General features: G+C 34.8%; 1 protein-coding gene across 1 annotated transcript; it reads right to left on the bottom strand.

The window, feature by feature from the left end:
• Positions 1-122: 122 nt before the first annotated feature.
• Positions 123-13,479, bottom strand: LOC129748364 (uncharacterized). Its single transcript, XM_055742964.1, has 3 exons — positions 13,291-13,479; positions 746-889; positions 123-480 (listed from the first exon to the last, which is right to left on the bottom strand). Exons 1-3 carry the CDS (start codon positions 13,371-13,373, stop codon positions 294-296), a joined length of 414 nt encoding a protein of 137 aa, XP_055598939.1. The 5' UTR covers positions 13,374-13,479; the 3' UTR covers positions 123-293.
• Between the last annotated feature and the right edge of the window lie 947 nt (positions 13,480-14,426).

Genomic DNA, 14,426 nt, shown 5'->3' with positions numbered 1-14,426 from the left:
TCAACAAATGAACATCGAGACTAAAAAATGAAATTGAAAATTTCCATATCCTGTTAATAAAGAAGAAATCTAATTCCACACTTGTCATCGAGTCAGCAGTAAAATACGATGCTTAATCATGTAATCTGCTTCAACATCAAGATGCAAAACCATCATTTTCGTTTTTTTATATTCTTCATTTCAACAAATAAGCTCCCACTAACGAGTCCCGGAGATTTATCTTCTCTCGTTTGATTCAATCAACTCCCTGCCAGGAGGAGTTGTCGAATCATCATTAGGTATACCTACTCCAGCTATCGACCGACATTTTTCAGGAATTTTTGCAACCGTTTTGAAAGAGCTCCAAAGCTTGGTCTCGCTGTGGGTCGTCGATGATTGCCAACGTGACTGGAAGCGGAAACGGATCCACCGGGCTTTACCACGGCCTGGGATGCTGCATGCGTTTGTGAGGAGCCACTCGTTGAAATCGTACCACTTTGACTGTAGGAAGACGTAGGATATTTTTAAAATGTTTATGATTAACATTTTAGTGCAATCTAAAAATCCAAAAATAAACTCGAGATTTTTATGGAAGTGTGTTTTGAGCCATGAATTCAAGCTGAGTTTTTATAAACAGGCATGACTTTGAAACCAAATATGTCTTTCGCCCTTTTGTTACTCATCTGAGTTATCTGAAATAAGCTCAAAGGCCTTCAAAAACCGTACGCTAAATCACATTTGGTTATTTTACAAATTTGTATCTTACCTAATAGCGATGGGTGTATTGGCGACTGATGTTGCCAAAGAACCTGTATGTGAAATAGACACCGAAGGAAGTGCTTGGGCAGCTCCACCACCAATGATTGCCGGTATTATCTGTCCAATGATAGCTGGGATGATGATCTCAGCGCTGATAAAATCAAGAAATCATAGATAAATATATAAATTCGTTGAAATTTGTAAAAAATTTTAATAGAGTCATTTGAACAGATTCACATCGAGAAAATAAATACTTGAAAAAAAATTATTTTGAAGGAAGAACAAGGACTGGAATTTTTTTCATCTGGATGTAGGTGTGATATCTTGCTTTTTTTGGTACTCTTTCTATGGGGGAAATTGCGCCCCAAAAGCTGTAGCCTTTAGAACATGGGTGGCCAGCATTTTCAACAGGCGGGCAAAATTTCAGAAATGAGATTGGCTGGCGGGCCAAACGAAAATTGTTCTGGAGTATTAAAAGAAAAATAATAATAACAGGTTCTCGAAAACGCCTTAAACAGGCATTTGCCTAGGTCACATCGAGTGCGATTGTTCTTAATAAGTCATTTTTCCCCTCATCTATATATATAAAAAGCAATTATCTGTATGTTTGTTTGTTTGTTTGTTTGTTTGTTTGTCCTCTATAGACTCAGCCGTCTTAAGAGCTAGAGATCTGAAATTTGGCATGGATGCTCATTAGGACCAGGAATGATGAAAAATGTTTTTAGATTTTTGGACGACCCCTTCTGAAGGGGGTCGTCCATACAAGACAAATATTGTTTTCACGTTATTGACGTTATTTTCCGTCGGATTGTGATGAAAATTTGCACATGAGTGTTTTGAGAGACGAGCAATCGATTACAGTTATCAAATTTAGGGTCAGGGGTCGGCCAAAGGGGTCGTCCATATCCATTGATTAATGTTTTTGCGATATTGGCGTTATTATACACCGGATTATGATGAAAATTTGCACATGAGTGTTTTGAGGGACGAGCAATCGATTACAGTTATCAAATTTAGAGTCAGGGGTCGGCCAAAGGGGTCGTCCATATCCACTGATTAATGTTTTTGCGATATTGGCGTTATTATACAACGCATTGTGATGAAAATTTGCACATGAGTGTTTTGAGAGACGAGCAATCGATTACAGTTATCAAATTTAGGGTTAAGGGTCGGCCAAAGGGGTCGTCCATATCCACTGATTAATGTTTTTGCGATATTGGCTTTATTTTACATTGCATTGTGATGAAAATTTGCACATGAGTGTTTTGAGAGACGAGCAATCGATTACAGTTATCAAATTTAGGGTTAGGGGTCGGCCAAAGGGGTCGTCCATATCCACTGATTAATGTTTTTGCGATATTGGCGTTTTTATACAGCGGAGTGTGATGAAAATTTGCACATGAGTGTTTTGAGAGACGAACAATCAGTTACAGTTATCAAATTTAGCGTCAGGGGTCGGCCAAAGGGGTCGTCCATATCCACTGATTAATGTTTTTACAATATTGGCGTTATTATAGATCGTATTGTGATGAAAATTTGCACATGAGTGTTTTGAGGGACCAGCAATCGATTTCAAGTTTCGAATTGCGAATCAGAAGTTGGCTGAAGGAGTCGTCCATACCCAACTTTAATGTTTTTGCGATTTTGACGTTATTCTACATTGGATTGAGATGAAAATTTCCGCATAGGAGTTTTGAGGGACGTTCTTTTGCTTTCAGGTTTCAAATCTTGACTCAGGGGTCGGCAAAAGGGGTTATTATCTGTTCACTGATTTTACGATATTCTCTTGATTGAGCATAGAATTGTAATGAAAATTGACACATGGGAGGTTAACAGAAAAGATTATTGATTTCAGGTGTCAAGTTTTGAATCGTGGTCAAAAAAAGGCCGTCCATGGCAAAAGGGAGTTTTGAGGAACGTAAAATTGGTTTCAATTATCGAATTTCGGGCCATGGGACAGAAAAAGAGGGTTTCATTGAAAGTTCAGTGTTTTGTGCAATAATTTTGTTGGAGGCAGTTAATTGATACCAATTTATGTGTGAAGGTCAAGCAAAAGAGTCGTGCACATAAACAAATAGTACATGTTTCTGCCATAATGTCTAGATTTTGCAACCGATCGAGAAGAAAACACTCTCACATAAATTTTAATAAAAAGCCAATCAACCGTTTAATTTGAATTTCAAGTAATAGTAACAGTAGCGACTTTAAACACTGTTGAACTTTTTCCCCAAAATTGTCGAAAGAATGTTTAGAATTCATTTTCTAAACTCATTTTGACGTACCAATGATTTAAAGCGAAACGAAGTTCGTACGGGATCAGCTAGTATCATTATAAATTTTGATCCGTTTGAATGGTGGAAATATTACGCAATACGAAATGAAAATCACGAAATGGAATTGTTTAAAAAATGAAGTTCATAAGCTTTTGACATTGAAAAGAATATTTTTTTCAACGAACTTAGGTCAAGGTTGCTGAAAAAAATTCTGTGTTTTGACGAAAAAAAAATCTAACTTTCTGTGATTTTACCCAAAAATTCTGTGACGGTTTTCTGTGATGCTTTTCCCAATAATTTAAATCAAAAGTCATGTCAAATTGCGACTTTTCTACATTTTACTCAAGAAAAATCAATTAACATTACAAATTTTTTCATATTTTTCCAATTCAAGCGATAATTATCCAAAATTTATATTGAAATAAAAAAATCAATTTTTGAAAAAACGTCCAAAATTTTAAAAATTCTGTGAAATCTGTGAATATTTCTAAAATTCTGTGTTCTGTGACACAGATTCTGTGATGAAATTTGGCTCAAAATTCTGTGAAATTATAGATTTTTCTGTGATTTCGGCAACCTTGCCTTAGGTTTTATCATAAATAATATTGATTTTTCAAAGTACGCACCTCAACCTCAATTCAATCTAACTCTTTCCAATTTTTCAGTATCTCGATTTAACAAGTGTATTGGGAAGGCTTCGAATTTGATTGTTTTATAATCATTGCACCTTTTTGAAGTAACATTTTATCTAAAAAAAAAAACGTTCTGCTGAGAGATTTGTCAGTACCAAATAAAATATATTTGGATTTGTTTTAATTTTCATAAATATGCCCTTTTCTGGTAAAGTTAAATAACTAATTGGAAACATTAATAGAGCAAACTTTCGATATTTTACAGAGTAATTAAATTTTGACGGTAGAATTGTTTTTTTATTCAATGACGGTAACCTTTTTTGTAAAATTAAATGAGGCCCCAGAGTTGAAGGGGTTTAAGTGAAAAAAATGATCGATTTTGAGTAGATAATACCAAATAATTCTCCATGTTTCAAATTTGATTTAGTGGTTTTCTTAGATTTTTAAAGTTATATTCGAATATTTCTACGTTCTAAAGAAAATTTCAAGTTTCCGAAAAATGTATGGAAAATGTCCATACAACTTAGAAGCGCGTTTTCTTGAAATAAGTTTATATGAACTGTTACCCCGGCTTACATCAATTCAAAGAGCTTTTCATTACTTTTTTTTGAATGTAGTTAGTGTAGATTCAGGTATATTTAAAAAATCGTTTAATTCTTAGAACATGGAATTTCCAGAAAGAGCTTTACGGTTTAACCACCCATCAGGTATCAGGTATCAGAATGGGGGTAGGCTTAATAGCGGCACGTTATCCAAACATACGGGAAAATTGTGCCTAGCCCTTTTTTTTATCCAAGACTAGCTGACCCGGTAAACTTCGTTTTACCTTCTAAAGTATAAATCGTAATAAATGTTTAATTTCATCTACACGTCCTTAACTGCATCGTGCTCGCGAATAGATTCTTATGGAAATCGTAACAAATAAAGTTTAATTTGTATTGGGACCCCCTATCATAAAAAGTGAGATTCTTGAAACTATTATACAAACCATCTCTGACCCAAAAAACCCTCGGATACCAAATTTCACTTCATTCCGACCGACCATTCATACGTGATGTTATCACAAAGAAAACGCCTCCATTTTTATATATAAGAAGATGTGAAGAGATAATTTTGTATGGGGACCCCCCTTTCATAAAAAGTGAGATTCTTGAAACCATTATACAAACCATCTCTGACCCAAAAAACCCTCGGATACCAAATTTCACTTCATTCCGACCGACCATTCATACGTGATGTTATCACAAAGAAAACGCCTCCATTTTTATATATAAGATTTCATCATTTACCTGAGAAACCTGAAAAACCTATAAAAGGAAGAAATAAATTCAATCTATTTAAGATGGCATAAAGCCTTTCCACTAGGGATTATAAGCATTAAAGCTCTTTTCTACATTCGGTAAGGAATGATAGAATGTTTTTTAAGTTTAATTTCTTAAACTCAGATTCGCTTAAAGCGTAAGATCCCACAGTACGAAAACGTAGTCTGGCAAATGAGGGACAGTTACATATAAGATGGAAGGGATCTTCCACATCTGATTCACAACTACCACATACTGGAGATTCAGCACGCTGAATGTTGTGCATGTGATAGTTGAGTTTACAATGACCGGAGAGTGCTCTGATCAAGATGCTGCAATCAGATTTATTTAAAGTTAATAAGTAACTCGATATGATTGGAGATGGTTTTTCTAAAAATAATTTTGTTTGGCGACAAGTGTCCAACTCTTCCCAGTATCGTTCATGCTGGTTAGAGGACCAAGTTTGAATTTGGTTTCTGAACCAAAATGGTGATATTGGGACAGCCGGCTCTGGTCCGTAAAATTCCTTTTCCGACCCAGCTCTAGCGAGTTCGTCGGCGCATTCGTTTCCAAAAATTCCCTTATGTCCGGGTACCCATAGAAGGTTTAATCCATTGCCTTCAGCAAGTTCTTCGATTGCTTTCCGGCATGCGATTACCAGTTTTGATCTAGAACAGGAAGCACTGAGTGATTTGATAGCTGCTTGGCTATCTGAACAGAAATAAATTGTTCTGAACATAATCTTCTTTTGAAGTGCAATTTGCACTCCATACATAATAGCATATAGCTCAGCCTGAAAGACTGTACAATATTTTCCTAGAGGTTGAGCATACTCTATGTTCAACTCGTGACAGTAAATTCCTGCACCTGCACGGCCGTTTGATAATGAACCGTCAGTATAGAATACAATATGAGAGGACATTTGGTCCTCTACGAAACCTGATAACCATTCTTGAGGAGAAGGAAATTTGACTTTAAACCCCATGTAGGGAAAACAACTCGAGAGTGTTGAATCGTTTGGCGCTAGATTAAATTTGTTTAATCTAACTAATTCAGGCCACACATTTGTATGACTCGATGATCTTTCGATATTTCCTGACAGCCAGAGACCAACTGCCTGTAGACGAAAAGCACATGAGAAGGCTTCCTGTTTTAGGAACAAGTGTAGAGGTTTGATAGAAAACAGAGCATCTAGTGCTGCAGTAGGAGTTGTAGTGAACGATCTGGACATCCCTACCTAAGAGACACATTCTTTGAAGGTGATTTAGTTTAGTCCGAACTGTTGCAACTTCTCCTTTCTGCCACCACACTAGACACCCATAGGCCAGAATTGGTCTTACTATTGTGGAGTAAATCCAGTGAATATGTTTGGGTTTGAGTCCCCAGTTTTTTTTCGATTGCACGTCGGCATTGTCCGAAGGCCATGCATGCTTTTTTGATTCTGAATTCGATGTGATCAGACCAGTTTAATTTGGAGTCAAGAATGACACCCAAATATTTAACTTGATTAGACACGGTGATTTCGGAACCATAAAACAGCAGAGGGCGCACCCCGCGGGTGATACGTTTTTTAGTAAATAAAACAATATTAGTTTTTAGAGGATTAACTGAAAGTTCTACATGAGAACACCATCGTTCAACAGAGCGCAGAGCTTGTTGCATTATATCAAATAATGTGCTTATGCACAAACCTCTTACCAGCAGAAGATAATCATCTGCGAATCCATAGGTTGGTATTCCACGGTCATTGAGTTTTCTCAACAAGCCGTCTGCAACTAGGTTCCACAAAAGAGGTGATAGTACACCTCCCTGTGGGCAACCACGTGTGCTAATTTTTGTAATTGAAGCCTGTCTTAAAGACGAATGAAGATTCCTGTTACTTAGCATTGCGCTAATCCAGTTAGTTATAACACTAGGCACTCCATGAAGTAGTGCCGCATCCATTATTGATGTAAACGAGACATTATCAAATGCTCCTTCTATGTCCAGAAATGCCCCTAGACATGATTCTTTCTGTGAAAAACTATTTTCAATATTATGTACTACGTTGTGCAGAAGAGTTAATGTTGATTTTCTTGTTTGATATGCATGTTGTGTCGCATTAAGCGGATGTTGGACAAGGCATTCTTGCCTGACGTTCAAGTGCTTTTAATAGAAATGAACTTAGACTAATAGGACGAAAGCTTTTGGCTTCGTCGTATGATGATCGTCCCTCTTTAGGGATGAATTTCACGACTATCGGCCGCCAAAGTTTAGGAATATATCCATGAGAAAAACTGCTTATCATTATTTTTCTTAATATGTGTTTGAAATGATCGAAACCTTTTTGAAGCAAAACTGGAAATAAACCGTCACTTCCAGGAGATTTGTATTGAGCAAAACCATCGATTGCCCATTTGATTGATTCTGTAGTAACTATTTTCCGAGCAAAATGCAAGGAATCTAGACTTCCAGAAAAGAACTCAGGCTCTATCGATGAATCTTGATGAACACATCCTGGAAAGTGAGTATTGAATAGACAACTTAATGTTTCTTCGTCGTTTGATGTATAATCACCACTAGGGGTTTTAAGGTATGAAACCTCATAATCTTTTGATTTGGCTAAGACTTTATTTAACCTACTTGCTTCGTGCAAGCCTGAAATGTTTGTGCAGTAGTTCTGCCAACTTGAGCGTTCGGCAGCTCTTGTTGCTTTCCGGTAAGCTCTGCGAGCCAACTTGAAGGCATCAAAACCTTCCGTGCGCCTTCGGTTCCAAGAGCGTCTGCAGTTTTTTCGTAATTTACTGAGATTTGAGTTCCACCATGGTGTACTGTTTTTGTTGAATTTCAACGTTCGTAAGGGACACGCTTCTTCATAAGAATTTAAAATGATTTCGGTGGTTTTTGCAACCACTTCATCCAACTCAGAAGGAGTAGTAATTTCAGGTGTATATCCATGAAATTTAATAGCAATATGCTCCAAATATAGGTCCCAATTAGTTGTTCTTGGGTTTCTGAATGTAATTGTTTCTAAAAACTCAGCTGAGTGTTCAAAATAGATAAACCTGTGGTCAGAAATCAATTCTTCGTTAGGCACATGCCAATTTGAAATTTCCTGAGAAATTGTTCTAGAACAAAGTGTGATGTCAATCACCTCTTCTCTGTCACACCTAACAAAAGTTGGTTTATTTCCTACATTTAGAATTTCTAGATCAGTGCTGCTTAAATATTCCATTAAATTTAAGCCTCTCAGATTGATATCTGAGCTACCCCATACAAAATGATGGGCATTGGCATCACAGCCAATTACAAGAGGTATATTTTGTGATTCACAGAATGAAATGACATTTTTTAAATCATCCGTAGGGGATGATTGTTCATATGGTGAGTATGCTGAACAGTAGATGTATTTTCTATCAGGCAGCGAAACCTGAACGACGCAAATGTCTCTTGTTGTTAGATTGGGTATAAGTGTTGCATTTAAAGAATTGTTTATCAATATACATGCACGAGGCATTCTTCGGGCACTAGTCATTCCAATTACACTGAACACAGTAAAGTTTGGTTTGAACAAATTCCCTAAGTAAAAATTTCCATTTCGGAAATAGGGTTCTTGGACCAAGGCGATTGATGCAGTTCCATTAAGGATTAAACGACATAAGTTAAGTGTAGCGGTTCTTTTGTGTTGCAGATTTATCTGTGCAACCTTAATAGAAAGCATTTCTATCAAAGAATTCCACACATATTTCCATCACACACAAGAACCACTGCACCTTCATATCGACGCATGAAGCGGGGTATCCCATACAGGATGAAAATTTTAAAATCGTGTATATAATCTGAATCCCACGAGTTGCCAGGAAAAATACGGCCCTTTGCACCAGTGCCTGGCTATAGTGCAGACCTTAACAACGTTCTGCTTAAGATAGAATTATTATACACCCTCCTACCCCCACTTTGGGGCCCGCAGGCACAGAACCACCTTGAAGCGGGTGTTTACAAAATTTAGGAGAATACAACTTGTGCATGCGCATTAATAGCAATAAGCACAATTGGTGAATCCTCCCTGAAGAAACTTGGCTTGGAACCAAGCCAAGGTTCCCCCCTCCCAATGTGATAGTCGCATTTGAAGAATGACTAACGCATATGGGAAGTACTGGATAAGTCGCCTTTTACGACGTGGACCAGTATCCCAGTGGTAGTATTCTATAAGCCGCCACCACACAGCCTGAAAAATTTAAAAAATCGTTTAATTCTTAAAACATGGATTTTCCAGAAAGAGCTTTGCGGTTTAACCACCCATGCTTTAGAACGTAAATCCGTGCATATTTCTATATTATTTTTAGACATATTTCCATTTCCTACAATATAGCTTTCACTCTCAAAATAATGCAATTTTCGACGAGAGAGAGTTGCTCTGCATACATTTAAGCTAAGGTTGCCAGATTGCCCGCTTTTATCCGAGTTTTCCTGGATATTTAATGTTAAATTTGAGAACAGTTCGACCTGGCCCGGTTGCCATTGAAAAATGCCCGTTTTTTGCCCAGATTTATTCACTTTATTTGGAAAACTAAACAAAAAAACAAAAAACACCTCTAAAACGAAATTTTTTGAGCAAGTTTTGTAAAAATAATCATGAAAGGTTTTTTGGAAGCTCAAGTAAATAAAATCCTTTAACTTAGTATGTATGGAGTCATGTAATTTGAAACTTTTTTTTTAATTTTCAGAAATTTGTACCATGTTGATCTTTGGCCTTCCAGTGTTGAATTGTCTTTATAGTAAGAAATTCAAATTGTAGTCACATTCTCTATTGGAGTGATCAGTTTTCCAATAGGTGCTAAAGACACGTATGACTTTGATTCGCAGTCTTACTTTCTAACCTTTCTTTTGAACATAGTCATCAACCGAATATATCAATAAACATGTTGCCGTATGAAATCCTTTTTTAACAAAGATTTTGGCAACGATTTTTTTAAAGTGTTTTTTTTATTTTTTTGTATTACATAACATTTTCGAAATCGGAGGAAAATCATCAACTCTGAATCAGGACAAAATATTCTCATAAAACTTTACTTCAAGGATAGAAAGCTAATACGTATCTGAAATTCAAATACTGAAATTCTGAACCACAGTAAAGGTTTTTTTGCACGAATTTATTTCACCCTTAATTTTCCATGATTTAAATATGAATTATGAATCCTCAAATTAACCTATATTGTTAAATTGAAAAATGAAAATTTAAATTTAAGATCCAATTTAATAAAATTCTGTTTGAAATCTATCACATCAAATTCATATTATGCATGACCGTGAAAAACATGCCTAGAAAAAGTACTGCCAAACCTAAATCGAATATGAAATATTAAGAGTTTAAATTTTAAAAACCTTTTAAAGTTTTCTTAGTTCAAGTTAATGCGTGAAGACACAAGAGATTCCAGTTACAATAAACCAAAAGAAGAGATAGTGTGTTTGTAAATTTTGCGTTCCTATGAGTTTTTGTGCCAAAAAAAAAAATTGTTTTTATGAAATCTGTGTCAATATGAAGAAATTTTTGTTTTGCGATACAGTTTTAAATTCATCTCCAGAACTCATTTTTTTTGTATTTTATATTTTGAAAATACAAGGTAAAAATTTAATGGAAAAATTGACCTTTTAGCAAAAGTGCAAAATATGAAAAAGATTTAGAAAAAAATAAACTAAACAAAATCTGTATAGTTTGCCGAGAGTTTGCCACTTTATGGCATTTTTTTAAAATTCTTTATCGTTGAATAAATAAAGGATGATGAATTGATTCAAAATATTTTTTTGTTGTTCATGTACATAGGTATTAAAGCTTAGTTCTTTTAGAAATGGAACAGTTATGAATGCCTGTATCTCAAAAACCATTCGTTTGAGCGAAATACTTTCTATGAAGAAAAAGAAGGTAATGTTATGATCTTTCATGAAAAAATTTGAAAAAAAACATTTACCGTTTTTTGTTAAAGAAATTTCTACTTTATTCTTGGTATCTCCCATTGGCCGGCGCACACCTTTTTCAGTCATGGTATTGATTAGTTTCTCCAACTTATACTTCGTAAAATCTATAATTTAGGTCGCAACACCCTAGTTCTTCAATTTCTGATACTTTTTGGTCCAATACTTCTCTGGAAACTGGAAACTGGAAGCATTTTAGTGGATACAGTTGTTTCGAAATAAACAAATTTGATTATTTTTGACCACATTTTTGAACGTTTTTTTTTCGGTACCGGTTTTACAGCTTAAGAGCTTTGGAACTATCAAAAAATGGTTGTTTGAGGTTGGTTTCAATGAGTCATCACTAGGCAGCTTATCGAAGAAAATGGTTTTGGACATTTCAGCGATCTACCCTTAGTTTTTCGTTTATTGAAAATTAAAAATGCTGGTATGAGACTTGACTTCCTTGATGATCCTTAACCGTTGTTGCCGATCATGTGCTTCACTCCAATGCTTGATTTGAACTTTGTGGTTATTATTAACAGTTTTTGCATACTTACCCACCACAAAAAATCAGTAATTCTTTGACAAATCAACGGTTTTGTCAGCTATCAATTTGATAATGACGAATTTTAAAGGAAACTGTGCAAAATTATTTTTTTCTTTTTCTCTTGCATCGTACATATCTCAAAAACGCGTTAATTTTAAATTTTGAAAAAAATAGGTCGAATAGTACTTTTAACAGGTAACAAAATTCTGTCAAAATTTTAAATATCCAATAACTAGTTAACGAGCTATTAGCAAATGAAAGTGCCCCATTTCTAAAAGAACTAAGCTTTACTTCAGTTATTTTTGATCGATTTAACTCTAAACTGACTTGTTTTGAAACTTCTAAACGCCACAAATCTAGAAGTGATAGACAAAATCTGACAAAAAAAAAATCGAATTTAGAAGGCAAATATCATTCCAAATCAATTGCCCTATGTTTTAATTTACCCCTTGTGAATTTTCGGCAACAATGCGATCTATCAGGCTAAACATTCGGAAGATTTTAGACTAACACTGCTGGATTTCAAGATCTACACCAATTATTTCGCTGAAAATTTTTTTTGCTCATAAAATACAGTTTATGGTTTGATATTCTGCCTCTGAAAGTTTGGCTGTTGCAATTGAAAAGACTTTTCACAAAAGAATAGTTTTAACTATCAGGATTAACCCATCATTTCATGTTTTTGTCAAAATCATTTAAAAATTGGAATTCCAACATACAATTTTTACTTTGTTTATAATTTATTTGTTGCAAATTTGTAACTAGTAGTTACTAACAATATATTTCATTCGTTTCAGAACAACTATAATTGAAAATTTTGTATGTTAAATTGAAATGTAACAGTAAATCAATTTAAATTAAGTTCCAGAAGCTTCATACTTCAGAGAATGATTTCGATAATTTATTTCCAACTACATTTAAAGTGTTAACTTTTTATATCGAGAATTTGAAAAATAAAATTCAAAATTTTGAACGAGATTTGTGTTTCAAAATTGAAAATAATAATGCAAAATTTCCGAATCACGATTCAGTAATTATACTCCAATGAAGAATTCAACATCGTTAATCAGTTTGAAATGCATAGTAATAATAAACAAACAATTATCTCATAAATGTGCTTTTTCAAACGTATAGTTGCAAAATGAAAATCATTAAAACTATATTTTGAGCCTAGCGCTGAAACTCAGAAACTCAGGAAAAAATGTAGATAACTTAAAGAATTTGATTCAATTTTTTCATCTCTCAACAACGTGTGACAAATGACATTTATAACGAAAAATTCTTTAAAGAGCTTTTAAATAGAAAATTTTAAACTATTAGATATTCAGAAATTACAAAAATTTTTCTTCTAGATTCGTTGGTTGTTCTATAAATATTGAGAAAATTTGTTCAAAGTTTTCATTATTCTTCTCTTATTTCTGAAATACATCTTATTTGCAGCTTATATTGTAGATTCAATTGAAACTGACCCTCCCTCTCCTTAGCTTTCTCAAAATTGTCGTTTTTTCACGCCCCTAACAGCCAACTCTAGGACCGCGCCTGTCTTTAATCGACCTTAAGGAATATTTTCATCCGATTTTTTTTTTTGTAAGATGGTTGTAGGAACTTTGGAAGCTGGTTTGATCATGATTCGATCCACTTATTGATGAAAGATGGATGGAAAACCATTTCACTAAATGACGCAGTTCGAATCCGATTTTTCACTTATTTTTTCATGTTAATAGCATTTTTCACATTTTGTTAAATTCGTCACTTAAACGGCTTTTTCACTACAGAAAATTTTCTTAACGACTAAATACTAAAGCGTGGAATAATATTTTAAAAGGGAATTGTCACATTAATTCACTGGCCACCCACAAACTTACCCCGGAAAAGTTTTTGTTTCTGCGGCAACTGAAATTTTTATACTTGAAAGATTAAACATGATTATCAAAATCATCAATCTCATTTTAATAGTTTTGTCGTTATTTTGAAAAAAAAAAATTGAAATCCAATTCTAACGAAATTTTTGGAAAACTTGAAAACAATTCCCGGAGACCTAATGAACTGTTACGATGCACCCGAATGGCTTAATAAACTATGAATAATTCACGACAACTGTTCGAAGAGTTTGTCTTCTCCCTGATTTGCAAGCCAAACCTACCTAGTTCAAGGTTAATTGTTCACGATGAAGGTTGCTTCGGTGATAGATATGGATCAAATGAGGGTGGCAATATCAATAACGACGCGTTGAAGATGGGCCTGAATGCATTAAATTGGGAAGGGACTTGAAAGTGACCGTAGGTGTTCAATTTTAACCAATCAACTGTTTGCTATGTGTTATTAAATGTATTCTAGAAGAAGCGAAGTCGATAGGCCAATTTTGCATTAATCTATGCATGTATCATTGTATGAATCGAAGCACGTGTTTCGTATCCCGATCGGAACACGTGCTGAGATCAATCCATGTATCATTGTATAGATTAATGCAACATCGGCCTACCGCATTTGCCTCTTCTAGACAATAATACGGTGCGGATCAAATGGTCTTGTACGTCAAGAAGTTTTCTCATAACACGCTCTTGGCTCATTTTCAACACCTTTCATGCTTTCGAATCTAATATCCGTCTATAATTTTCATTACTTTCATTTGATATTCTTCCTATTAGAATGTATAGTTCACCGAAATGCCATTAATCATTCAACTAAAATCATCATTAGATTTGTGTTAAACATTGTAATTTTCGAAATATTGAAAGTGTCCGTTTTACCCACTGTGTCCGTCATCTCTTTTCCTTATGGTTTTTTGGGATCCTGATTGCTAGGGCATTTATGTCTAGTTGTTAACCTCAATGAGCTGAAACTGTAAAATGGAGTCTACATGAAAAAAATATTGTTGAATGCTGAAATTAATAAAGGAGGCATCCATTTATTACGTAACGCTCCTATGGAGGAGGGGGGGGGGGTTGGAAGGGAGTAAATTCAAGCGTTTCGAATTTTGACATCCATTTTTCTTTTCAAC

Source organism: Uranotaenia lowii, chromosome 2 (assembly GCF_029784155.1).
Source record: "Uranotaenia lowii strain MFRU-FL chromosome 2, ASM2978415v1, whole genome shotgun sequence".
In the NCBI taxonomy this organism is placed as follows: domain Eukaryota; kingdom Metazoa; phylum Arthropoda; class Insecta; order Diptera; family Culicidae; genus Uranotaenia; species Uranotaenia lowii.
Note: the sequence above shows the minus strand (reverse complement) of the source record. Positions and strands in the feature narration are given on the sequence as shown.

Coding starts and splice junctions, on each gene's coding strand:
- LOC129748364 (XM_055742964.1), bottom strand. CDS start 13,373: ATGAGATTGATGATTTTGATAATCATGTTTAATCTTTCAAGTATAAAA. Junction 890..13,290: donor GAAACAAAAACTTTTCCGGG/GTAAGTTTGTGG, acceptor TGATTTTATCAG/CGCTGAGATCATCATCCCAG. Junction 481..745: donor AATACACCCATCGCTATTAG/GTAAGATACAAA, acceptor GTCTTCCTACAG/TCAAAGTGGTACGATTTCAA.